The 25594-nt window shown below is 44.8% G+C and overlaps 1 protein-coding gene across 4 annotated transcripts in view; it reads left to right on the forward strand.

Moving 5' to 3' along the window:
* The window catches only part of GRAMD1A (GRAM domain containing 1A), a 65126-nt gene that overhangs the window by 21641 nt on the left and 17891 nt on the right, over positions 1–25594 (forward strand). For 2 of the 4 annotated variants that reach the window (XM_087727689.1, XM_087727687.1), the window contains exons 3-12: positions 3029–3049; positions 12885–12969; positions 15662–15765; positions 15850–15945; positions 18466–18546; positions 19708–19823; positions 20438–20633; positions 21791–21989; positions 22077–22220; positions 24363–24481. In XM_087727689.1, the coding sequence (XP_087583815.1) occupies positions 3029–3049; positions 12885–12969; positions 15662–15765; positions 15850–15945; positions 18466–18546; positions 19708–19823; positions 20438–20633; positions 21791–21989; positions 22077–22220; positions 24363–24481 (1161 nt within the window). Of the gene's footprint in view, positions 1–1799; positions 2030–3028; positions 3050–8560; positions 8748–12884; positions 12970–15661; positions 15766–15849; positions 15946–18465; positions 18547–19707; positions 19824–20437; positions 20634–21790; positions 21990–22076; positions 22221–24362; positions 24482–25594 lie in introns of those variants that run through there. The other 2 variants (XM_087727690.1, XM_087727691.1) reach the window with 2 other exon arrangements.

Genomic DNA, 25594 nt, shown 5'->3' on the forward strand with positions numbered 1-25594 from the left:
CAGCATATCGCCCCCACAGTCTGGGTCCTCATTTCACCCACCTCGGAAGGATGGAAGGCTGAGTCAACCTTGAGCCGGTGAGATTTGAACTGCCGAACTGCAGATAGCAGTCAGCTGAAGTGGCCTGCAGTACTGCACTCTAACCACTGCGCCACCTCGGCTCTAAAGGAGAATGAAGAGGGAAGGGAGGGTCTGAGGGAAATGCTGCCTTAGCACTTGGCCACATAGGTAGCAATAGGAATAGCAGTTAGACTTATATACCACTTCATAGGGCTTTCAGCCCTCTCTAAGCGGTTTACAGAGTCAGCATATCGCCCCCACAGTCTGGGTCCTCATTTCACCCACCTCGGAAGGATGGAAGGCTGAGTCAACCTTGAGCCGGTGAGATTTGAACCGCCAAACTGCAGTTAGGAGTCAGTTGAAGTGGCCTGCAGTACTGCACTCTAACCACTGCGCCACCTCGGCTCATAAGAGGGAAAGGCTGACAGCATTTCCCTCTCTCTCTTATACAGTGTGCTGTCCCCCCCCACCGCCCCTCTCTCATACACACATACAATAAGAGGTCACCTTGGAAAGCACCCCTGTTGCACAGGTCTGGATTCCAAGAGCAGTATAGCAAGACTCATTGAGTAACTGAGTCCAATACACACACGCAACACACAACATACCCCCACAAAGTCCAGGAAAGCAGTGCAGGACTCAAACAGGCACAGCACAAACACCTAAGGCACAGAACTGGGCATATTGTTCCAGCAACACTCAAGTCCGGGTGGTGGTGGTGGTGAGGTTAATTAGGCAATGGCGGTACAGCCCTAAGTTGCCTTCCCATGAGCAGTCTATTTCCTGACAGAACAATTAATCAGTGGAGCAACCTTGCCTCCAGAAGTTGTGAATGCTCCATCATTGGAAGTTTTTAAAGGAGAGATTGGACAACCATTTGCCTGGAATGGTTCAGGGTTTCCTGCTTGAGTAGGGCGTGGGGGGCTTGGACTAGAAGACCTCCAAGGTCCCTTCCAACCCTGTTATTCTGTATCCTGACTGGAATTCAGCTCGTGGTAATATCACAGCTCTAGGCAGTTTTCCTGGCTACCGTAATGTTTGCCCAGTGTCTTCTTCTGGGTTACTTTTTCCAATTTCCCGCCAATCTTTGCTGATCACCTCCCAGCCATGATCCAACATTTTCACTGATTTGGAGGCCACCCAACGCTGCGGTTCACCGACAAAAGGGCGAACGACAAAACCATGCCCGACTAAAACGCAGTGACAAAACCGCGTGTTTTAAAGCACTCCGACGAATGAGCGCTGAATCGCGCCGACAGAAGCCCGCTGTAAAACTAAACCTAACCCTAAACCTAACCCTAAACATAACGCTAACCCTAACCCTAAACGTAATGCTAACCCTAACCCTAACCCTAACCCTAACCCTAACCCTAACCCTAACCCTAACCCTAACCCTAACCCTTACCTTAAGTTAAATCAGCTTTCTGTCGATGCGCTGTTGTAAAGCGCCCTTATGTCTCTGCGCTGTTGTCGGCGCGTTGATGACGTCGCGGTTTTAGCGACGCGGTTTAGTCGGGCACGGTTTTGTCGTTCGCCCTTTTGTCGGGTCACGGATGCTGCTGCTATCTGACCGGGCATTTAAACATTGCTCATCCGATGAGCCAGCTGAGGTTGCTCCACCAGACTAGCATTCTCTGAACCCCGAGTCTGACCAATACTTGGCTTCACGCTTCCCTCTGCAGACTCACCCGCCTCCTCTGAATTGCATCAGGAGAGAGGTTCCATCTGTGGGCGGAGCCATGTGCTGCCTCGGTACTTATCCTTAATCGCTTCTGGGAAGTGCGATGAGTACCGAACAAGTTTACAAGGAATAATGTAGTGAGTCACAAGGCAGCAGTCCCTGGCAAGTTCTAGCTTGTGCATTGAGGACCAAAGAAACGAGGACAAAATTTTCACGTCAAAATGGGTTGAGGGCCAAATTCGATGCATTTCAAAGCAGTCGAGTACAATTGTACAAAAGACAATCAAGGTAGGGCAATCCTGAATTTCCTTCTCGTACTTTCCTGTTTTCCCGGGCAGCCTTCATGTATTACCAAAGGTTGCCATGGACTTTCCCCAAGATTGTCTCTGTACTTTTCTATATCACCAGTCATGGTTAATAGGGCCTAGCATGGTGGACTTCTTCCATTGGGATTTCCAGATTGCAGAATGAACTCTCTCAAAAGTTACGTTGAGACCTTCATTGCTTGATTATTATTTTTTTGCTTCAGTTATCTTGTTTGTTTGTTAAAGGCACTTCAAAGATGCTGGTTTCATTGGACTGTTTTTAACACAGATACTTTTTTCTGTTTTTCTTTTCTTTTCAAAACAAGTGTTTATTATATATGCACAATCAGATTTCAGATTTCAGATTTAGCTTATTTGTATGCTGCCCTTCTCCGGGAGGGACTCAGGGCGGCGAACAACTCAAAGGGGGAAAAGGGAACATAAAACACAATACACGTGATTAAAATAAACAAGAATCATACAACCATACAAGTCGAGAGGGGAGGGGAACTCATCAACCCCAGGCCTGCCGGCACAGCCAGGTTTTGACGGCTTTCCAGAAGGCCTGGAGAGAGGTGAGGGTCCGAATCTCCGCGGGGAGTATAACATATATACCATATTATAATATTGCATTCTATTACATTGCATTGCATTGCATTATATTATATTGATAATCTATATAAGCAGGCCTTGTTTAGCAACCACAATTGGAACCAGCAAACTCGGTCGTTATGCAAGGCGGCCATTGAGTGAAACTGTGACTACACTTATGACCTTCCGTCATCTTTCTTTTGCTTGGCAGATCTGCAAAGCTTATAAATGCAAAGATTGGTTTCAAAAATTACTTTTTCATCACCTATCTAACTGCACAGCCTATTCATAAAGTTAATAAATTCACTACTTTGTTTAAGTCAGCCAGGTTTCAAAACAACTTTGGACATGCAAGAATTCTAACTTTCCTTTTCCTTTCTCTTTTTTTCAGAAAATGCAAAGCTGGTACAGTGTAAGTAGACAATGATGATGTTTTTTTTTAAATTCTGCCTTTTATATGTAACTCAAAGCAGTGAGTAAGCCTAATACTCCTTCCTCTTCCTATTTTTCCCACCACAACAACCTTGTGAGGTGGGCTGGTCTGAGAAGTGAGGGAGTGGCCCAAAGCCATCCAGCTTCACCCCTAAGATCGCCTGGTTTCTATATCAGCACCTCCATCGCTACATCAAGTTGGCTGTTTAATATTGTTTTTATGTCAGGGGGTTAAGAATAAAAGCTGTCAGAGGCATAAAATATTTCCTTACAAGCAGAAGGATGAGAATTCATCGCAGAGATGTATTGCTTTGCAATATCCCCAAATCCATTTGAGTTTCTAACTTAAAAGATCTTACTAAGGAGATCCTATAAATACTGTGATCGTAAATCCTTTATTATAAAGGGCAGTCCTTTATTTCAGGAAGCTGACCTTTAGATTTCTTTCATTTAATCATTTGTTTTCTGGGTTTTGCACTTGGTTATTTTTTTGGGATAAAGCAAAATTATGAACCTTTTTAAAAAAATCCTTTCAGATTAGCCTCACTTTCAGGTTTGATCTTGAGTTTTCTCCAAGAAAATACAGACGCTTTATCTGTAGAGTTCTGTAGAATTCACTTTACTTGAATCACTGGATGGAGTTAGCTCCCTCTGCATGTTTACCCAGAAACTGGATTCATTGCTGCTTATCACAGTTGTCTGAAAGAAATACAACTCTGCATTTCAAGGGACATTTTCTTCCCCTTTTCAAGATAAGGCAGGGGAGGAAAAAAAATTGTTTTCCTTACTAGATTTCTACTAAGATTCAGTGGAAATCCTAGGTGAATTGTTTGGCAACACCGCCAATCCCCCAGCTTTCCTTTTAAGTGAACTTCAGTCACTTTTGACATTTGTTGAAACACCGAAGTGCAAAAGGAGGTTTAGAAATTCTTCTTCTGCTGGGGATGATAAAGTTACCTTTGTGTTCAGTTCAGAACTGAAACGGACCGTGGTAAATTGCATTTGGGATTGGAAGACTAGCTTTGAAGAGCCGTTTCTCTGTGCCACTGGGTGTCCTGCCCTTGGTAGCTTGGGTTTGCTGTTTGCGAAGTCAGTACTTAGGTATTTATTTTGGAAATTTGTCCTGGCGTCTGATCAAATGATCCCCAAGGCAGCTTTCAGATTGTTTATATTAAACGAAGGGAAGGTATTGCCTGATGGAGTTTTGTTTTCTTTAGAAAACGAAACAGTCAAAGAATATTTAAATAAACCAATCTGATTGAACTGAAGGGCGGGGGGGGGGACGGAACCAAGAGGTAGTCTTTGTCTAACAACTGTTTGTGCTTGTTGATCAGAAAAGTCAGCAGTTCGGCGGTTTGAATCCCTAGCGCCGCTTAACGGAGTCAGCTGCCGTTACTTGTCCCAGCTTCTGCCAACCTAGCAGTTCGAAAGCACGTAAATAAATGCAAGTAGAAAAATAGGAACCACCTTTGATGGGAAGGGGACAGCGTTTCGTGCACCTTCAGCGTTGAGTCATGCCGGCCACATGACTACGGAGACATCTTCGGTCAGTGCTGGCTCTTTGGCTTTGAAACAGATGTGAGCACCGCCCCCTAGAGTCGGAAACGACTAACTAGCATGTATGTGCGAGGGGGACCTTTTCCTAGCAACTGTTTGCAATCACGATGGTGACAAAACAGCAATTTTGTGAACGATCGTTGCACTGACAAATTTTTGTACGTCTGTAAAGCAAAGGAACGCTGAAAAAAAAAGATTACAGGTAGTCCTCAACTTATGACAGTTCATTCAATGACTGTTCAAAGTTACAGCGGCGTTGAAAAAATTGACTTAGGACCATTTTTCACACTTATGACTATTGTAGCATCCCCAAATGAAACAAACAAAAGGCTAAAAAGTTACAATGTGTATGTCATTACTTACCAAGCACGTCAGTGGTGGATTGCAGGCGGTACGCCCCGGTACGGGCATCCTGGAGCCTGCCCGGAGCACCGGATACCGTTCCAGTACGGTGCTCCGGAGGGCCCACCTACCCGCCCGAGCACCTTACCTGTCTTTTAAAGCTTCCGCACTTCCGCGCATGTGCATGGCACATAAAGCACTCTGCTGAGCATCTGAAGCGTCGCGGAGGCGGTAAGACGCATGTGCACGCTGCGTGAGTCCATGTGGACGCCGCCGGGCCCGTTCCAGTTGGAACGGGATCCAGAACCCACCACTGAAGCACGTCTAAATTATATTATAGTAATCAAAATATATTTATAATCCCCAAGGCCTGTCGGTACCCGCTAATGTTTGGAGTTGCAAAATTTGATGGTTGCACTGTCCCGGGATCATGTGATGCCCCTTTTGTGACTTTCTGACAATCAAAGTCAACGGGGAAGCCAGATTCACTTAACAGTGGTGTTACTAACTTAAGAACTGCAGTGATTCACTTAACAACCGTGGCAGGAAAGGTCGTAAAATGGGGCAAAACTCACTTAAGAAAGGTCTCGCTTAGCAATGGAAATTTGGGGCTCAATTATGATCGTAAATTGAGGACTACCTATTTGAGCACAGCCATGATTTCATTTACTGACGGTTTTGCTTAAGGATTTATTGGCCAGTCCCAATTGTGGTCACTAACTGAGAACTCCTTGTACATATAAAACAGCCATTGGATATTCTGGATTCACTTGTTCACTTCCTGGCCATCCGATTCACTTCATGGTCGTAAAACGAACCCATTGTTTGCTGTAGGGTATTCTTGCCCAAACTTAAAAATTAAATGGTGGTTTTTAGCAAAAACATCGCCAAATGCAGCTGCTATAAATGTGGGCTAGTTGCCAAGTGTCTGAAAGGTGGTGTGTGTGTGTGTCTGTGTGTGTATATGTGTTATGTGTGTGTGTAAGTGTAAGAGAGAGAGAGACAGACAGACAGACAGAGACAGACAGAGACAGACAGAGAGACAGAGACAGAGAGACAGAGAAAACTGGCTGTTACAATTTTGGAACCCCATCAAGAGTCACCTTGGTGAGGTCTGGCATAGCTTCAGATGGTAACTAAAGAACTGGTCATAATTCGAGGGCCACCTGTCCTTACAGAGCTGATGGGTTCTCCAATTCTGGAGGTTTTTTCACAGCTACGTATCTGTTCTAACTGATTACGATGAATGGTTGTAGGAACTGGGCATGGCTAGTATAATGAAGAGAAGGACCAGGGGAGACATGATAGCAGTCTTCCAATATTTGAGGGGCTGCCATAGAGAAGAGTGGGGGTCAAGCTATTTTCCAAAGCACCAGAAGGCCAGACAAGGAAGAATGGATGGAAACTGACCAAGGAGAGATTCAACCTGGAAATAAGGAGGAACTTTCTGACAGTGAGAACAGTCAACCGATGGAACAGGAGTTGCCTTCGGAAGTTGTGGGAGCTTCGTCACTGGAGGCTTTTAAGAAGAGGCTGGACTGCCATCTGTCAGAAATGGTGCAGGGTCTCCTGCTTGGGCGGGAGGTTGGACTAGATGACCTACAAGGTCCCTTCCAACTATTAATCTGTCTCGGAGACAGTTGAATTATTTTCCCACCACATTGCAAGAAGGTTGGATTGGATCAGCCTCGTGGTCCCTTCTATGATTCTTTTTTTTAAAATTATTGTTGTTATTATTATTATTATTGTTATTATTATTATGTTAATCTTTGGTGAGTTTCACAGTCTTTGGGGCTGGTTGGTAGCTCAACAGCTCGAGTCCTAACCAAGGACCTAGGAACTGTTAAGGTAACGTCGGAGGATATAAATTGTTCCAAGTAGGATGGTTTTTTGTAGAATCAAAATGTTCAAGTCCAATAAATTTAGAATTTTCAAATAGCGAGGTGGCCCTTTGGGTATTGCTCCAAGGGCTTCAATTACAATTGGGACAACACACTGTTTCTTTTTCCACAGTTGCTCAACTTCAATTTGCAAGTCCCGGTACTTTGTGATTTTTTTCTTGCTGCTTATCTTCAATTCGTGCATCTCCAGGTATTGCAATGTCAATGAACCAAACTTTTTTCTTTTCCACTATTGTTATGTCAGGTGTGTTGTGGGCCAAGTGCCTGTCAGTCTGAATTCTGAAATCCCACAAGATCTTGACTTTTTCATTCTCTAGAACCTTCTCAACCTGATGTTCCCAGTGGTTTTTGCTGTACGCATAATAATAATAATAATAATAACAACAATTATTATTATTATTATTCGTGATCCTGGTTTGGTTCTGCGCAATACTTGGCTTTAGACATCCTAGGAAAGTTCTTGGAGGTCAGGTGAAAAACATAGAATATAAACAGGCAGAAGAGTAAATAAACCATTGTTGACTGTCCCGGATTTGATTTGGAGCAGAGGTCAATCCTCACATCTGTCTCTGGGACCACAGTTATAGGCACCTAAATTCCACCCTGGCTGTGTTCACACAGTGCACCAAGTTTCAGTAGTTTAGCGTTTGGCTCAGTGTCTAAGATGCTGAGCTTGTCGATCAGAAAGATCAGCAGTTCTGCGATTCAAATCCCTAGCGCTGCATAACGGAGTGAGCTCCCGTTCCTTGTCCCAGCTTCTGCCAACCTAGCATTTCGAAGGTGCGTAAAAATGCAAGTAGAAAAATAGCAATAGCAATATAGCAATAGCAGTAGACTTATATACCGCTTCATAGGGCTTTCAGCCCTCTCTAAGCGGTTTACAGAGAGTCAGCATATTGCCCCCAACAATCTGGGTCCGTTTGGAGTATTAAACAGAGATGGTGGTTTCATTCAGGAATCCGGTTAAGTGGGTTGTGTGAATGCAGCCGTTGGCATTCCGGGCATGTTCAGGACTCCATTCTCATACACTTAGTAGCAGCCTCCCTTCTGATCCCCTGAATTTTTTTTGAAAGACAGGGCTCTTCGCCAAGGTTACAGATGATGCTTCTGCTGTTTCCTTTGGCTGGGCAAAACTTCCCACTGCGGGCAGGAAATGGTTAAGTGCAGCCTGACACCCGTTTCCCCACCCACCCCCTTTGTTTCCTGTAAGCAACACCCAGGCGCCCTCAGCCAATGGCCGGGCAGCGTAACTGGAGCTCTCCTTGGAGAGGGTGGGGGGCGTGTTTCCAGTTGTGCCTTTCAGGGCTCCTGAAAAAAAAAACTTTCCAGCCCCCCCCCCCCTTTCTCTTTTCTGATGATCACCAGTTTCTGCCCAGTTGTCTTTCCCACCCCTCTCTGCCAACAGGATTCCCTGCCTCTGGAAAAAAAAAACCCGGAATCTTCTTCTTCTACCTGCAAAGCAACTTTCTTTTATCTTCAAAGGTCCATTCGGGAGCCAACTTTTTCCTTCTGGCTTTGTCTTTTTCCAAACTTTTTTTTTTAACCCCTTGGATTCTCATCTTTTGAACTTTCCACACTCTGCCCTGTCCCACCTTCGTTTTTTCTCTCCCACCCTTCCTGGGCTGAGCCCGCAGCCATCCTGTTCTCTACCTTTCTTGTGCGGCTGGCAGTTTAGACTCACCCCCCCCCCCCCCCGTAGTTGCTTCGCCCATCCTTCCCTTCCTCTCTCCGCCAGCTGCAACAGCTCCCTCCTCTTTGTCCAAAACTGTCAGGATGTGGCCTGAAACCCTTTGCCTTCTGGATCAGGGCTGGTCTTGCTCACTATGAGAAAACTAGATTGGGCTCGGATGCTGCTGGCGGCTGTTTCATTCAGACAAAGTAAGAGATACAGATCGATCCTTCCTTCCTTCCTTCCTTCCTTCCTTCCTTCCTTCCTTCCTTCCTTCCTTCCTTCCTTCCTTCCTTCCTTCCTTCCTTCCTTCCTTCCTATGTGAGTATACAGCATAATTTTGTATTATAAATGTTTATTTATTTATTTTGTCATTTTTATGCAGTGTATATTGGAGGTGGTGAACCTTTGAGAGCTGTATGCAACAAAATGTCATTTTAATGTATGTCGATTAGTGTACATTCAAAGTGGCAATAAAGTTATCCTTCCTACCTACCTACCTACCTACCTACCTACCTACCTACCTACCTACCTACCTACCTACCTACCTCTCTCTGTCTGTCTTTCCTTCCTTCCTTCCTTCCTTCCTTCCTTCCTTCCTTCCTTCCTTCCTTCCTTCCTTCCTTCCTTCCTTCCTTCCTTCCTTCCTTCCTTCCTTCCTATGATATAAAGTAAGTGGACATATGCATAATTTTGTATTATAAATGTATTTATTTATTTATTTATTTATTTATTTATTTATTTATTTTGTCCTGTTTATGTAGTGTATATTGGACGTGGTGAACCTTTGAGAGGCTGCATGCAACAAAATGTCATTTTAATGTATGCTGATTAGTGTACATTCAAACTGACAATAAAGTTATTCTATTTATCTGTCTGTCTATCTATCTATCTATCTATCTATCTATCTATCTATCTATCTATCTATCTATCTATCTATCTATCTATCTATCTATCTATCGTCTATTTACCTACCTACCTACCTACCTACCTACCTTTCCTCCCTCTGCTACCTCCCTTCCTTTCTTCCCAGGCGATTCTCTGGCATCTCTCTCTCTCTCTCTCTCTCTCTCCCTCTCTCCCTTTCCCTCTCTCTCTCTCTCTCTCTCTCTCTCTCTCTCTCTCTCTCTCTCTCTGTGTGTCTCACTCTCCCCCTCCCTCCCTCCCCCCCTCTCCTTCATAAATCTTTTGGTATTCCTCCTTCACTTTCCCATCAATTCCACAAATGGGTAATATGTAGTTTTCCTCACATAGAAATGGTTGTGTGTGCGCTGTGATACGATTACAAGGCTGATAAATGGGGAATGCACTTTTATGTGCTTGGGGAAGGGAGGGGGGGAGGAAGGAAACGATTTTATTAGGTTACAAATGAAAAACACTCTGTGGGAAATGGATGAGAAAATGATGTGGTGCAGTGGTGAAAGTGTTGAATTAAGACTAGGCAGATCCAGGTCTTAGCCCACCCTTCCACCCTGGATGATTTTGAGCCAATCCCTCTCTCTGAGAACAAGAACCAGTGTGGGAGAATGGTGAGGATGCTACAGTGGTGGGATTCAGCCAGTTCGCACCTATTCAGGAGAACCGGTTGTTAACTTTCTAAGCAGTTTGGAGAACTGGTTGTTGGAAGAAATCTCCTTTTGTTTTTTTCCACCTTACAGGGCTAATCCTGTAAGGAAGGCAGGAAGGAAACATTCTGGTGTTGTTTCTAGCCTCATCTTTCTTGCCCTGCTTACAGAAACTGCCTCTCCGGTTAACCCTTATTACATTGTCACAGCTAACGCGAAGCGTCCATCGACCTGAGTGATGTTGAGTTGGCCTCGTCCACCCGGTCACATGACCACTGAGTCCCGCCTACCCAGCTGGTCATTAGAGCAGAGAACCGGCTGTTAAATTATTTGAATCCCACCACCGGGATGCTAGGTGAGGGGTGAGAAGATCCAGGTTCAAATCTAGGTTCTTGAGGCATGGAAGATCCTTGAGGTGAGTCCCCTGCTCCGGCCCAAGAGCCACAGTGGATAAGGGGAGAAGGTGCTGGACTGGAGTGGAGAGAAACATACTCCAGTTCTTCTCAGCCACAGAGGACTTTGGGCCACTCACTCCTTGTCAACTCTATCTTCATTACTGGTTGGTTGTGGAGAAAAATAGGATGCTTTATACTTCTAAACTCAAGACAAGATATAAATCTAACAAGTAACAAGGGATTGAGGCACCTTCCCAGTTCACAATTCACACCCTTGATTTTGTTCAGTACCTCCCCGTTCTCTCTCCTTGAGATAATCAGCCCCTGTTCCACTTAGCAACAGATAATCAGCTGTTGAGTTCACACCACCATATAAACAGACCAGCTAAAGATATAATAACATCAGCGCAGTGTGTTAACTTTGGTTAATAGGGGTTTTGTTTTGGTTTTGTGGCTTAACCCACATTATGCATTCGACCTGCTTGGCTCATTTCTCGTCCAGTATATTGTACAGAATCCAGAAAATGGGTTAGTTTAGTAACCAGATTCAGAGTGTTGTGAGAACCTACCAAAAATAGTATAGTGCAGGAAAGAGCTATTATTTTCAGATCTCCATTGCCAAGTGCTGTGGGCAGTCTTTATTATTATTATTAAGCAACAACAGAATTGTATCACAGCGGCCAGTTGTTTCGCCAGATTTGGCATGGGTTACTAGTCGGGCCCCACCCAGGGGCCTAGGACGTCGTAATGTATTTTCGTAATATGCATGCAGGTCCAAGCAGTGCGGCTTTTTGCATTTGACTGATGGTGATTTTGTCAATTTTTAACTGTTTTAAATATAATTCCAGTGCTTTTGGAATAGCACCCAGTGTGCCGATCACCACTAGAATTATCACCGCTGGTTTGTGCCACAATTGTTGAATTTCGATTTTTAAGTCCTGGTATTTTGCGATTTTTTCATGTTCCTTCTCGGCGACCCTGCTATCACCTGGTATTGAGATGTCTATGATTGTGACCTTATTTTTCTCAACCAGTGTGATGTCTGGTGTATTATGCGCCAGTATTTTGTCCGTTTGTATGCGAAAATCCCACAAGATCTTGACCATCTGATTTTCATTGACTTTTTCAGGCTTATGTTCCCACCAGTTTGTTGCTGTTTTAATATTATAATTTTTGCACAAATTCCAATGGATCATTTGTGTTACTGAATTGTGCCGCAATTTATAATCAGTCTGTGCAATTTTTTTACAGCCGCTGAGTATGTGATCAACAGTTTCATCAGCTTCTTTGCAAAGTCTGCATTTGGCATCATCAGAGGATTTTTCAATTTTGGCCTTAATGGCATTTGTGCGGATAGCTTGTTCTTGCGCAGCCAGGATTAGTGACTCTGTTTCTTTCTTTAATGTACCTGTTGTTGTTGTTGTTGTTGTTGTTGTTGTTTTATAGGATAGTACACAAAGAGAATACAAAAGTAAATAGTAGGGAAATTTGGGAAGGGAAATGGATAGTGGGGGAAAGCAAGGGGGTAAGTGGAAAAAAAGGCATTGACTTCCGACTCCTTTGTTGCAGTAAAATAAGGCATTAACATCGAACATCAACTTTTTTACTTTTACATAATAGTATAAACTAGCATGGGATGCGATGGCTCAATGGCTAAGACGCTGAGCTTGTCGATCAGAAACGTCGGCAGTTCGGCAGTTCGAATCCCTAGCGCCGCTTAATGGAGTGAGCTCCCGTTACTTGTCCCAGCTTCTGCCAACCTAGCAGTTCGAAAGCACGTAAAAAAGTGCAAGTAGAAAAATAGGGACCACCTTTGGTGGGAAGGTAACAGCGTTCTGTGCGCCTTCGGCGTTTAATCATGCCATCCACATGATCACGGAGATGTCTTCGGATAGCGCTGGCTCTTCGGCTTTGAAACAGAGATGAGCACCTCCCCTTTGAGTTGGGAACGATTAGCACATATGTGCGAGGGGAACCTTTACTGTTACCTAAAAACTAGCTGTTTCTATAACAACAAATCTATCTAATCGGTAAAGCCCCAAATCAAAGTTTCAGGAAAGGCAGGATTAATTTTCTTTTTAAAAAGTAATAACAGACACGATCTCACTCTTGTGCAACTCTTCATCTTCTTGGTGAAAACATTGCTGGCAGACCCAGCTAGCAAATGTCTTCCCTAGAACCTACTTCCCTATAAAGTGGTCGAAGTGGCTATATATATCTCCTTCTCTGAACTGGGCGTTTTGTGCAGAAAGGACCTAGTCCCTCAGACGTGACTGTGTTGTTGATTGCCAAAACCATCTGGAGTTTGTGCCAGGCTGGAAAGGCTGGTTGAGCTGAAGGTAAAGAAGACCAACTCACCCTAAGGCCTCTGTTTATGTATTGGCAGATGCTGAGTCCCACCTACAAGCAACGCAACGAAGACTTCCGCAGGATCTTCAAAGGGCTGCCTGAAGCTGAGCGTCTTCTTGTAGGTGAGGCCACCAGAGGAGATGGGGGTTGGGAATGGCTTGTGCTTGAATCTAAATAACTGGGCGGGTGAACTGGGCACATAGGATCACTTACAGGAGCTAGAGACTGTATAAAGGTCAGAATAGGCTGTAGTATTCTGTGTGACCTCAATGGAAGGCTAAGTTGGACTTTGAAGAAGCAGGAGAAAAAGGGTCTTGGCACTTTGGAGGAGGAGACTCCAACTTTGGCCTTGGAGAAGGCTCCTGAGAATACCACAGATAGCCAAGAAAACAAATGGGCCTTCAAACAAAGCAAACCCAATGTTCTTGCTTGAAGCACAAATGATCAGGCTTAAATTATTCTACTTTGGACACATTGTGTGAAGACCCAGATATCTGGAGAAGGTTCTCATGCTTGGAAAGAGGACAGTCATCAGCAAGGTGTGAGGACTCAGTTCGAGTGACGATGGCTGCATCTTTGGAAGACCTAGTTAGGGGCAGATCATCCAATTTTGACAAAATCTACCTATGCGTTCGCTAAGAGTGAACACCGACCTGATGATACAATTGGTCATCTCTCATTGGTGACTGCGTAAAGATGGTGGAAGAAATCCTTGGGAGAACGATTGAGAAGAGCCAAGGTAGTGCAGTGGTTACAGTGCAGTACTGCAGGCTACTTCAGCTGACTGCTAGCTGCACTTTGGCAGTTCAAATCTCACCAGGCTCAAGGTTGACTCAGTCTTCCATCCTTCTGAGGTGGGTAAAATGAGGAGCCAGATTGTTGGGGGCAAGAGGCTGATTCTGTAAACCACTTAGAGGGGGCTGTAAAAGCATGAAGCGGTGTATAAGTCTTAAGTGCTAAATGCTAACAACTTTGGAAAGTGCAGGAAATAATGAAACAGCAAGGGGGGAAAATCCAGTGCTTTTCCTGTTCTTTCTTTCAGTTTGGGGGCTGGGTAATTTCCAACCCTGGAATGCTTGCCACTTCAGAGGTTTATGATAGTCTTCAAATAACTCAACATTCCAGAGGGTAGAATTAAAAGCAAGGGGGAAGAACTGGAGTTATCATGTTTAGACATGTTTTGCATGCCTTGTGTTTTTAAAAAACACAAGTGGTTTGTAATTGTTATTGTCACAGCCATATTCAGCCCCCTCTCTCTCCTTTTTTTTTTTTTTTGATTGCTGTCTATCTCTGGTTATCAGTTACAAAGTCCACCGTTGCAGTTGTGTAATGTGCAAAAAAAGCATAGCCGGTTTTAGCTTTGCCTACGATAGTGTTTTGGTGGCATAGGTATCCTGCTGCCAATCACCTCCACTAGACCGATTAGATCCCACAGATTAGGCCTCTTCCGAATTCCATCCGCCGGCCAGTGTCGACTGGCGACTACCCGGAGGAGAGCCTTCTCTGTGGCTGCTCCGACCCTCTGGAACGAGCTCCCCGTGGAGATTCGAACCCTCACCACCCTCCAGGCCTTCCGCAAAGCCGTTAAAACCTGGCTGTTCCGACAGGCCTGGGGCTAAAGAGCTGCTGCCCCCATTTCGAATGGTATGACTGTTGTGTGTTTTTAAATTATGTATTGTTATGTTTCGTTTTTTTATTTTTTGTCTGTACCCCCCCTCCCCTGATTTGATTTGTTAGCCGCCCTGAGTCACCTTCGGGGGGAAAGGGCGGCATATAAATATAATAAAATGAAATGAAAATGAATGAAATGTCGGTTTAGTTGTACTTCAGAGGGTGGGACATAAAAATGGGTTCCCAACTAAGTTAACTATACTGTATGAGCTTAGCCAATGTACAGGTAGACCCAGGAGTGGGCTTCAAAGTTTTTAGCAAGAGTTTCTCTGCCCGATTGCTGGGTAGTTGTGGCCATGGTGCGTGTGGCCTAGTCGGCCTCCTGCATCATGGGGGGGGGGGGGCAAAAACAGCCTCCCCAGGTTCTGGAGGCCTGTTTCTCGCTTTCCCGAACTTCCAGTAGGCCTGTTTTTTGCCCTCCCCGAGCCTCCGAGCAGGCCCTGCATTTACCTGCATCCAAAACGGGCCACATGAGGACTAATGGGAGGGGCGTGGCCAGCCAGGAATGGGATTTGGGGGTTCTCTGAACTGCACAGAATCTTAGCTAGAGGTTCTCCTCAAACCCTGCAAACCTCCCATGGCTAGGCCTGAACTTGCAATCAGTCAACCGTTCAAAGGTATGACGGAAAAAATACTTATGATCCAGATCTGAAGTTCCAATAGCTAACCCCCACCCCACATCCCGGGTCGCATAAGCAAAACTAATTTACATTTACGTCCATTTGCATGCGACCACAATTTACAACATCCCCCCACCCCTGCCCCAACCCTAGGAATTGACGTTTACTTCTCATTTCTGTCGAATTGGAAATTGGTGTTTACTTCTCGTTTCTGCCCATGGTGGACAATTGGTTCACTTAGGAATTGCAGCATTTGCAATTAAGGACCATGCAAAAGGGTGAAATAGTTTTGTGATGATCCTCTTAATGACTGGGCAGGACTTACAACCCTAATTTTGGGCTGAGTTGCGGTCATAAATTGAGGATTACCTGTACCTGAAATAAAAGTGTCGGGACTTGGGGGAGTATCTCTGGGCTTGGAGCCCCCTTAGTACCAGGCTGCGAGGAAAATCTCCCAATATTAACTTGTAGTTTCTGTTTCCCCCTTTCCGTGCCCCCCCCTAAACATCTCCTGTCTCCTTAGATTACTCCTGTGCGTTGCAGCGTGACATCCTCCTTCAAGGACGGCTTTATCTATCGGAGAACTGGATCTGCTTCTACAGCAACATTTTTCGATGGGAGACCACGGTAAATGATGCATCCAGGACCCTTTTGATTGCTTTTAGCTCTTCCTCTCCTGGCCACTAACCTCTGTGTCACCTTCCATGATAGATCTCCATCCAGCTCAAGGAGGTGATATGCATCAAGAAGGAAAAAACCGCCAAGCTGATCCCCAACGCAATTCAGATTTGCACAGAGACCGAGAAGGTGAGATCGTTGCGTATCCCATAAGAATCCAAGCCTGGGGATAGATAATTATCATTTCCAAGATGCTGCGTTTTATAATCTGCCAGCAAAGGGCCCCAGTCTCTGATTTTCTTCAGGTATTGCAAAAATGGGTAAAAATTTGTTATCTGTTTTTATTGATTATGATGAATGGTTGCAGGAACTGGTCATGGCTAGTCTAGTGAAGAGAAGGACCAGGGGAGATGTGATAGCAATGTGCCAATATTTGAGGGGCTGCCACAGAGAGTGGGGGATCAAGCAGTTTTCCAAGAAAAGGAATAATGGATGGAAACTGAACAAAGAGAGATTCAACCTGGAAATAAGGAGAACTTTTCTGACAGTGAGAACAATCAACCAAAGGAACAGAAGTTGTATTTGGAAGTTGTGGGAGCATCATCCCTGAAAGCTTTCAAGAAGAGACTGGACTGCTATCTGTCAGAAATGGTCAGAAATGCTTGGGCAGGGGGTTGGACTAGATGACCTACAAGGTCCCTTCCAACTCTGTTAATCTGTTAATCTGATTTGGTTCTCATGTTCTCTATAGGCATCTCTACCACTAAAACAATTTGAAGCTGCACAAATCTGCTTGCCATTTTTGTAGGGGGGGAAAAAACCTTGCCAAAGTGGAAAAAAATAAATGAAAATAATAATACCCAGAATAAAATTAAAGTAAACTTTAAAAGCAACATAAAAATAGAGTAGAATAGAATAAAAGCAGAAAATAACTTAGAAGTGGAAGGCTTATAGTTGGACTGAATGCCTGGAGTCATCTATGTGTGAATTGGCAGCCATATAAATGTCTTAAATAAACAAACAAACAAATAATAAACAAACAAACAAATGGGTAGCGATCCCCCCTCCTTGTTTTTTGAGTTGAGGGCCTTATTTTGCTTTTTTTTAAAAATTCAATGAGGAAATGCTGTAAAACAACTGAGGATACTTCATACATGAGAACAGACAAGGCCAAGATTTTCCACTGTGGGGTTCAATTTGATTTAAATCTGTATTACTTCTCTTCTCTTCTAGCATTAGTTTCATTATGTGTGTGTTTCCTGACTCAAACTGCGAGAATTTGCTTCCTGTATTATCATCAGAGGTGGTTCAAGGGGGATGCGAATCTCAGAACTGGATGGCTGCAAGGGGCCCCAGCTAATTTTACAAGATGGCTTCTCCCTGGGATTTGCAGAAATCCGCAATGGCGGATTTGGCAGAAATTTGCTATAGCCAGGAAATTCCAGTTGTGGAAACTTCCCATCTTTATTCTCGACCAGTGTTTCTCAACCTTGGCAATTTGAAGATGTGTGGACTTCATCTCCCAGAATCCCCCAGAATAGCCATTCTGAAGCTGTACATGAATGCTCAGTGCCACTGGGAAAATATAAGGGTGTCTGGGGGCTGATCAAAGAATACCAGCCTTTCTCTGTCCCAACTTCCTTTTCTCTTTTCTCCACTTTTCAAAGTGTAGGGGGCACATGGTGGACCTTCTACACAGTGTAAATATTTGACTAGATTTTACCGGTGAATCTGGGTTATCTTTCTTCCTGTGCAAGAAGAGAGCCTAACTCACTGATAACTCACTGTTGTTGGCTTGTTCCTCTCCTTTCTGCCTCTCTCTCTGTCTATAGATATTCTCAGTCATCCTGGCCATGGTTGTCCCAAAGATGCTTTTTCAAAGGGCAACGGACTTTTCTTTTCCTTGAAGATGTTGTGCTTCTCATCCAAGAAGCTTCTTCAGAACTGAAGGAACAAAACACCTTCTTCAAGGGAAAAAAAACATAGAAAAGTCCAGGTGTCTTTTGAAGAAGCCCCTTTGGTTTCTCCCTGTCTCATTCTTGTCCTAGATTTCCTAGGTTCTTCTTCTGGCATCTTCGCTGAGCAAGGGCGAGGCCTTTATCTCAGAGGCATCTCCTCCTGACTTATAGCCCTAACCAACGTCCTAGAAAAGAGAAAGCACATCGGGTACAAAGAATTCCAAAGAAAAATGGGTGTGTCCCTATCTCTAGAGTGCCTGTAGATAATCATTTTCAAAGTTCAAGGCCTTTATTGTCCCTGTACATCATGTATACAACGAAATTGGAATTATTCACGTGGAACCATCCTCCCTTTGCACAGTTTAATGACCTGTGACCGCACACTTTACAGAAAACAACGGTGCAGTCTTTGCACATGCCCTGCAAGATATGCACATCCAGGAAGTCTTGAGATTACAATCTTCCACCAACAATTGTGGCTTAGACAGCTTGCAATCTTTAAGGTCGCTTAGACGCCGCCGATCTTTCCTTCTGGGGGTTGAAGTTTGCAGTTTGAAATGCCCGAGCCCATTTCACAGAAATCTATCATTGTTTCTGCCTGAGATCACTGTACTCTCTTCGATGTGTTATTCGTGCAAGAATGCATTGAGCAAGCTGGGGCAGGAAGCCAAGAGTTCCCCGCAATCGAACTTACTTTGGTTGAAGGGGAGGGGGGTAAACAAGTCTTAACATTTTTCTTTCTGGTCCCCAGCATTTCTTCACATCTTTTGGTGCCCGTGACCGATGCTTCATGCTCATCTTTCGCCTTTGGCAGAATGCACTTCTGGATAAGGTAGGAGCAGACATGGGGAGAAGCCGCCTAGGAATTTTTTGGATAGTGGTAGATTAGATTTGATCTAATCTTGCTGCGCCCCAAGGTCGTGTGATCACCCTTTGAGACTTTCTGACAAGCAAAGTCAACGGGGAAGCCCAATTCACCGAACAGCCATGCTGCTAATTTAACAAGCGTGGTGATTCGCTTAGCAACAGTGGCAAGAAAGGTCATAAAATGGGGCGTAATTCACATAAGAAGTGTTTGACTTAGCAACAGGGATGTTGGACTCAATTGCAGTTGCAATAGCAATAGCGGTTAGACTTATATACCGCTTCATAGGGCTTTCAGCCCTCTCTAAGCGGTTTATAGAGTCAGCATATCGCCCCCACAGTCTGGGTCCTCATTTTACCCACCTCGGAAGGATGGAAGGCTGAGTCAACCTTGAGCCGGTGAGATTTGAACAGCCGAACTGCAGAACTGCAGTCAGCTGAAGTAGCCTGCAGTGCTGCACTCTAACCACTGCACCACCTCGGCTCAGTTGTAAGTCGAGAACAACCTATACTTTCCCACCCACAATGAGCTGCCCTCGGAGCTTCGTATAATCCCCGACCTCCGGTCCTTCCGACGCGCCCTAAAAAGTTGGCTTTTCCAGCAAGCTGGCCTGGCCTGAACAAAACAAAATAAATTATTGATTATTGTTAATTTTAATCGATTTTTAAAAAAAATGTTATTGTGAATCTTAATTGGATTTGTTTTTTGGATAGTCTAGCTAATTTTTTTAAACTTTATAATGTGTTTTTTTTTTTTAATATTGTATGCTTCCCTGAGTCCTTGGGAGAAGGGCGGCATATAAATCCAATAAACCAACCAACCAACCTTCCTGGATTTAATGCATGCTTCTTCTTCTGTACATTCTGTTGCCCTAACAGCTTCAAGGTTGTTCTACAAAGTCATCTTCATGACTCCCTGCACTTAATACGTTGCACGAATGCAGCCATTATGGTCTGAAAGCCATAGTTTGTGCCATTCTGCAATAGATGAACCCAGCCGATTACAGCTTGCTCAGTAATCCACGGTGGAAACCAATGTTGACTTATTGTGATAAGCTTTTCCGTGGCTGTGCTCTGTATCTGCTTCTTTGTTTCATCTCTTAATGCCGCGTTCTTCCATTGCCACCAGACTTTGCCCCCGCGAGAACTCTGGCACATTGTTCACCAATGCTACGGTTCTGAACTTGGCTTGACCAGTGAAGATGATGATTACGTTTCTCCCATTGATGACCTCAATGGCTTGGGGTGAGTATCTACCGTCCTGTGGACAGGACAGTTTTCACCTGGGTCAGGGAATGGAACCTGCAGCCATAACCTCTTAGCTGCCTCTTTGCCATCTGCAGGAGATGGTGAACAGCCTTTCTCAAGGTTGATCCTTCCATAAATTAGCCTTGCTAATTATTCCTTTCAAATTGTTTATAGTTTATAGTTTATTAACATTTATAGGCCGCCCTTTTCCCTGAGGGGACTCAGGGCGGCTCACATAAAATCAGGGAAGGGGGATACAAACAGTGACGTAGACACACATAAGTAAAAATAATGAGCAACATTCATTCATCATTCGGGAGGGGCGGCTATCTTTGTCCCCAGGCCTGACGGGCTAGCCAGGTCTTAAGGGCTATGCGGAAGGCCTGGACGGTGGTGAGAGTACGAATCTCCACGCGGAGCTCGTTCCAAAGGGTCGGAGCTACTACTGAAAAGGCCCTCCTCCTTGTAGTTGCCAGCCGGCACTGGCTGGCAGATGGAATTCGGAGGAGGCCCAATCTATGAGATCTAATTGGTCGCAGGGAGGTAATTGGCAGAAGGCGGTCTCTCAATTGCCCTCTCTTTTATCTCTCTCTTGCCCTGAATCACAACAGAAGCCAGAAAGAAATTGGAGATGATATTGACCTGACAGAGCTGACATCCCGCTGCAACACTGAACTCAAACTGGACACCAGTCCCTTGCTGGACAAAAGGGACACCAGTCACAGCATCAATTCACTGGCCAGTAGCAGCGATGGGACCACATCGGTGAGGACAGGAGATTCAGAAGACAGCTGGAATGTTATGAAGGTCCATTCCTAGATTTTTGTCTCCCATAAGCACTACATACCCTACAATAATGCTGCGTGATTTAATCCCATTGATTAAAATATATATTTTTTTGCGTGGAAAGTAATTATGTTTGATTTCATGCCTCCTATTAAAAGCCCTTTTCTCCGGCTGCCCAAACATATGAAATTTTCAGTTCAGCTTTGACTATATCAAGAGTATTTTTAGATAGCTGGTCTAATAATACTCCCTTTTTTAAGCAGCTAAAGAAAAGAATGCAGAAACCCAACACACTTTGTGGTTGCTTTTCACAGATTTGGGAAATGTCCAAGGATATTTCGGAATCCTTCAAAATGAAGCTGATCTAGGGAAACACATCTAGCTAAAATGGTTTTGTGATTTCCAACTCTACTGCGACTTACAAAGGAGAGAGATTTTAGCTCTGAGAATTATTTATAGCCCAATGCATGTCTACTTAGAAGCAAGCCCCATTGAACATTGTAAAAGGACTTTTTCGGTGTCACTGTCACTTCAAACAGTCACTAAACAAATGGTTTTAAGTCAAGGACTACCTGTTTAACCTTTTGCTGCATGGAACGTATCAAATAGAAATAGAAATAGCGCTTGTATACCGCTTCACCGTGCTTTTACAGCTCTCTCTTAGCAGTTTACAGAGTCAGCCTCTTGCCCCCAACAATCTGGGTTCTCATTTTACAGTCCTCAGAAGGATGGAAGGCTGAGTCAGCCTTGAGCCCGTGAGACTCAAACTGCCAAACTTCTGACAGCCAGCAGAAGTAGCCTGCAGTACTGCACTCTAACCACTGCGCCACCATGGCTCAAAATAGCAAATATTTTGGTTGATATATCATTGGCTGTCCAGATGCGGAGTGTCAAATCATGACCAAATGTACATTTCAAACGGAGCCAGGGGTGAAATTCAGCAGGTTCTGACAGGTTCTGGAGTAGCAGAAATTTTGAGTAGTTCGCAGAACTGACAAATACCACTTCTGGCTGGAGAGGGAATGGAGATTTGCAGTATCCTTCCCCTGCTACGCCCACCAAGCCACGCCCACAGAACCAGTAGTTAAAAAAAAAAAGTTGAATTTTCCCCACTGAATGGAGCCCATCTCCAAAGCTCACCTGGGTTGAATCTAATGTCGACTTGCTTTCCTTTGCAGCTGGCGGAAGATCTGGAGGACAACACTGACAGCCAAATGGATGCTTCATCCAGCCACACAGTGACCTCAGCCACAGACCCCCCTCTGGAAGATTTGGTGCAAGGGTCTGTTGCTGTGTGTCCCCCGGAGGGGGACCTGCCTCCCAGCGAAGAGCTCCCCACCGACATGAGCAATTCCTCCTCTTCCACGCAAGACGAAGGTGAGGGCCGCCTCCGTCCTGCCTGAATTGTCCCAGATTTCAGATTGGGAGATCTCACCCGACCGTCTCTCGTTCTTCCTTCTCCAGCTGAGGTGGAAGCCTTCTTCACAGACTTGCCAGGGCGGCTCCTGATCAACGCCGTGTATCACGTTGGAGCTGAGAGGCTGCAGCAGATGCTCTTCAGCGACTCCCAGTTCATACACAGCTTTCTGGACCAACGCAAATTCACAGGTAGGGGAGGAAACCGGTTCAAATCACATCCTCGGTGTCTCTTTGGGAGCAAAAGTTCAGGCCAGAGTTTGCATTGCAAAAGCAAAGGACCGCTGTTGTTTTCTGTCTCATTTGATGGATTAACCTTAAACCTCCTTAACCTGGTTTCCAGCTGATGTATTGGATAAATATTAGGGTAGCTGTTGCATAAACAGCCAGGTACAAACTTCCCTGATTGCTAGAAACAGGACCTTCCTTCTTGCCGGGTCATAGTAAAAAGCCTAATCCATAATCTGTTAGAAAGTCTTCAACTAAACGTCCTTTTTCAAGGTGCTTTTTCAAAAGGCCACTGGACTTCCTTTTGTTTTGCTAACCTTTATAAGGGTAAAACAGAAAAGGGGGTATTTTGAGAAGTAAGAATTATTCCTGTAAAAGATAGAGCAATGGTAACGCCATATTTAGCCTCCAAGTAACCTAAGACAGTTTACTAGAATATTAAGTAAGACATTATGTAAGAATGTTATCTGTAGTTACGATAACAAGATTAGTTAAAGATAGCTGGCAGGTCAGGCTGTCTAGTTGCCATGCTAAAAGTAATAATGCTGACTATAGCAGCAGCTGCTAAATAGGACGGAGAATATGCCAAAAGGGATGGAGATACTGGAAATGGGGGATCAGATGGGATGGAAGTTACGAGGAGAGGACCCTTACCTAACCAGAATTTAGCCAATAGGATGAGTGGGTAGTAACAAGGCCAAGCTTCTGAAAATGTATATACATAACTCGTGACCCGACAAAAGGGCGAACGACAAATCCGCGCCTGACTAAACCGCGTCGCTAAAACCGCGATGTCATCAACGCGCCGACAACAGCACAGCGACAACAGCACGGAGACAGAAGGGCGCTTTACAACAGTGCGCCGACAGAAAGCTGATTTAACTTAAGGTTAGGGGTTAGGTTTAGGGTTAGGGTTAGGGTTAGGGTCAGCGTTACGTTTAGGTTTAGGTTTAGTGTTAGGTTTAGTTTTACAGCGCGCTTCTGTCACCGCGCTGTTGTCAGCGCGATTCAGCACTCATTCGTCGGAGCGCTTTAGAACACGCGGTTTTCTCACCGTGGTTTAGTCGGGCGTGGTTTTGTCGTTCGCCCTTTTGTCGGTGAACCGACATAACTATCATGTATTTCTATGGAAGATGTCCTCCTTGGCTCCGCCATTTGAGTATGGAGATCCCTTTTGCAAAAGCTCAATAATAAAGCTCTATTATTATTGTTCAGCTGTCTCCTGGTAATTTCACACCTAAAGGGTTAATCCCTAAATGTTAATTTCACACTTTCGGAGTTTAGTCATGCCGGCCACATGATCACGGAGACGTCTTCGGATAGCGCTGGCTCTTCTTCGGCTTTGAAATGGAGATGAGCGCCGCCCCCTAGAGTCGGGAATGTCTAGCACATATATGCAAGGGGAACCTTTATCTTTCCCTTAAGATACAAACAGGGCAGCCATTTTCCCTCAGAGCCTTCCCTCGCAGGAAGGCAAATCCCCAGGCCTAACACCTCTCCCCAAATCCTAGGGGGCTCCAACAACTGCAACCCCTCCTCCCCCCGTGAGCCACAGAACGCCCCTGGTTGAATTCATCCATTCAGTCCTATGATCCTTTTCCTTTTCAGTCCAAAGTTAATGGTTGTGAGAATGGATCGTAGTTCCTTGGCAGAGCCAAAGACCCCAGGTTGACTTAAACTGGCTGTATCTTAGGCACACAGAACAGGTAGAAACCCTTTGAAACCTTGAGTCCTGCCCTGTTTTTTAATCTGCCTTTTTGTATTTTTGGGGCTGGAAGCCATTTATACTAAAGCCTTGCGACCTTCAGAGATAACGGGTGTCCGCATTAAATCCAAATCTGTGCCTGCTTTTGTCATTTGCATAATTACACGCTTGATGTAAGTTGTGTGGGTTGCGGTATAAAACCTTGACTCAAGGAACTAACGTCCATTAAAAAGAGTGTGGACCTGTGTTTGCCGAATCCAGAGTTCACGAAATGATCATCTGTGTTTCATCAACTAAGACTTTAGTGCTATCCTTTTAAAACAAGTAATAATAGCCTGTTATTTTAATTATCACTCGGTTTTCCTACCCTGTCCCCAACTTTTCCTTCTCCCGCTTCCTAGATGTTACGCTGAGTTCATGGAGTGGAGACAGCAAGTGTCATCAAAGCCGTGTCATCACCTACACCATCCCCATCAGTAACCCTTTGGGTCCCAAGGCTGCACCTGTGGTGGAGACTCAGGTGGGTTCCTAAAAAATGCAGGAAGTCCCCGAGTTACGACCGCAATGCAGCCCAACATTTCCGCTGTTGTGAGACATTGATTTAAGTGAGCTTTGCTCCGTTTTATGACTTTTCTTGCCACAGTCGTTAAACGAATCACTGCCGCTGATAAGTGAACAACCCGGTTGTTAAGTGAATCTGGCTTCCCCATTGGCTTTGCTCATCAGGTCGCAAAAGTGGATTAGGTGACCTTGGCACACAGCAACGGTCATAAATATGAACCCATGGCCAAGCGCCCTGAATTTTGATCACGTGATCAAGGTCGTAAGTGTGAAAAGGGGTCGTAAGTCACATTTTTCGGTGCCGTTTAACTTTGAACGGTCGCTAAATGAACTGTTGCAACTTGAGGACTACCTGTAGTAAAAGGGGTGGACAAAGCAAGGTCACGGTGTTGCGATCTGCTGTTCCCAGGACAGGTAGTCCTCGCCTTCAAACAGTTCGTTTAGTGACAGTTCGAAGTTATAACGGCACTGAAAAAAGTGACTTATGGCCATTTTTCACACTTGCGACTGTTGCCGCCTCCCCACGGTCACATGATCAGAATTCAGACAGTTGGCAACTGACTCATATTTATGACGGTTGCAGTGTCCTGGGGTGATGGGATCCCCTTTTGCGACCTTCGGACAAGCCAAGACTTAACGACTTTGGCGATTCACTTAACAATTGGGCCAACATTCACTTAACAAATGTTTCACTTAGCAACAGGAATATTGGGCTCCGTTGTAGTTGTAAGTCTAGTGGTGCGGTGGCCTAGAGATGGAGCTCTTGCCTCACAATCAGGAGGTTGTGAGTTTGATCCTAGGTAGAGGCAGATATTTATCTCTCTGGGCACACTGAGAATATATCTGCTGAACAAATCTCCGCTATGGCAACAGGAAGGGAATCTGGCCATTAAAACTGCTAGCTCCATTCAGTTGCCCAGACTCCACCCAGCAAGGGATTATGGGGTGGTTAAAAGAGGATGATGATTGTGGTTGTAGGCCGAGGACTACCCTGTAATTAATTTTTAAGCCACTGTTTGCTTGAGACTCTTATATGAACAAACGGATGGGCCATGGGGTAAAGCACAGCATT

This window comes from Thamnophis sirtalis, unplaced genomic scaffold (assembly GCF_051295495.1).
Source record: "Thamnophis sirtalis isolate CommonGarterSnake01/CBP01778 unplaced genomic scaffold, rThaSir2_p1.2 scaffold_13, whole genome shotgun sequence".
NCBI lineage: Eukaryota > Metazoa > Chordata > Lepidosauria > Squamata > Natricidae > Thamnophis > Thamnophis sirtalis.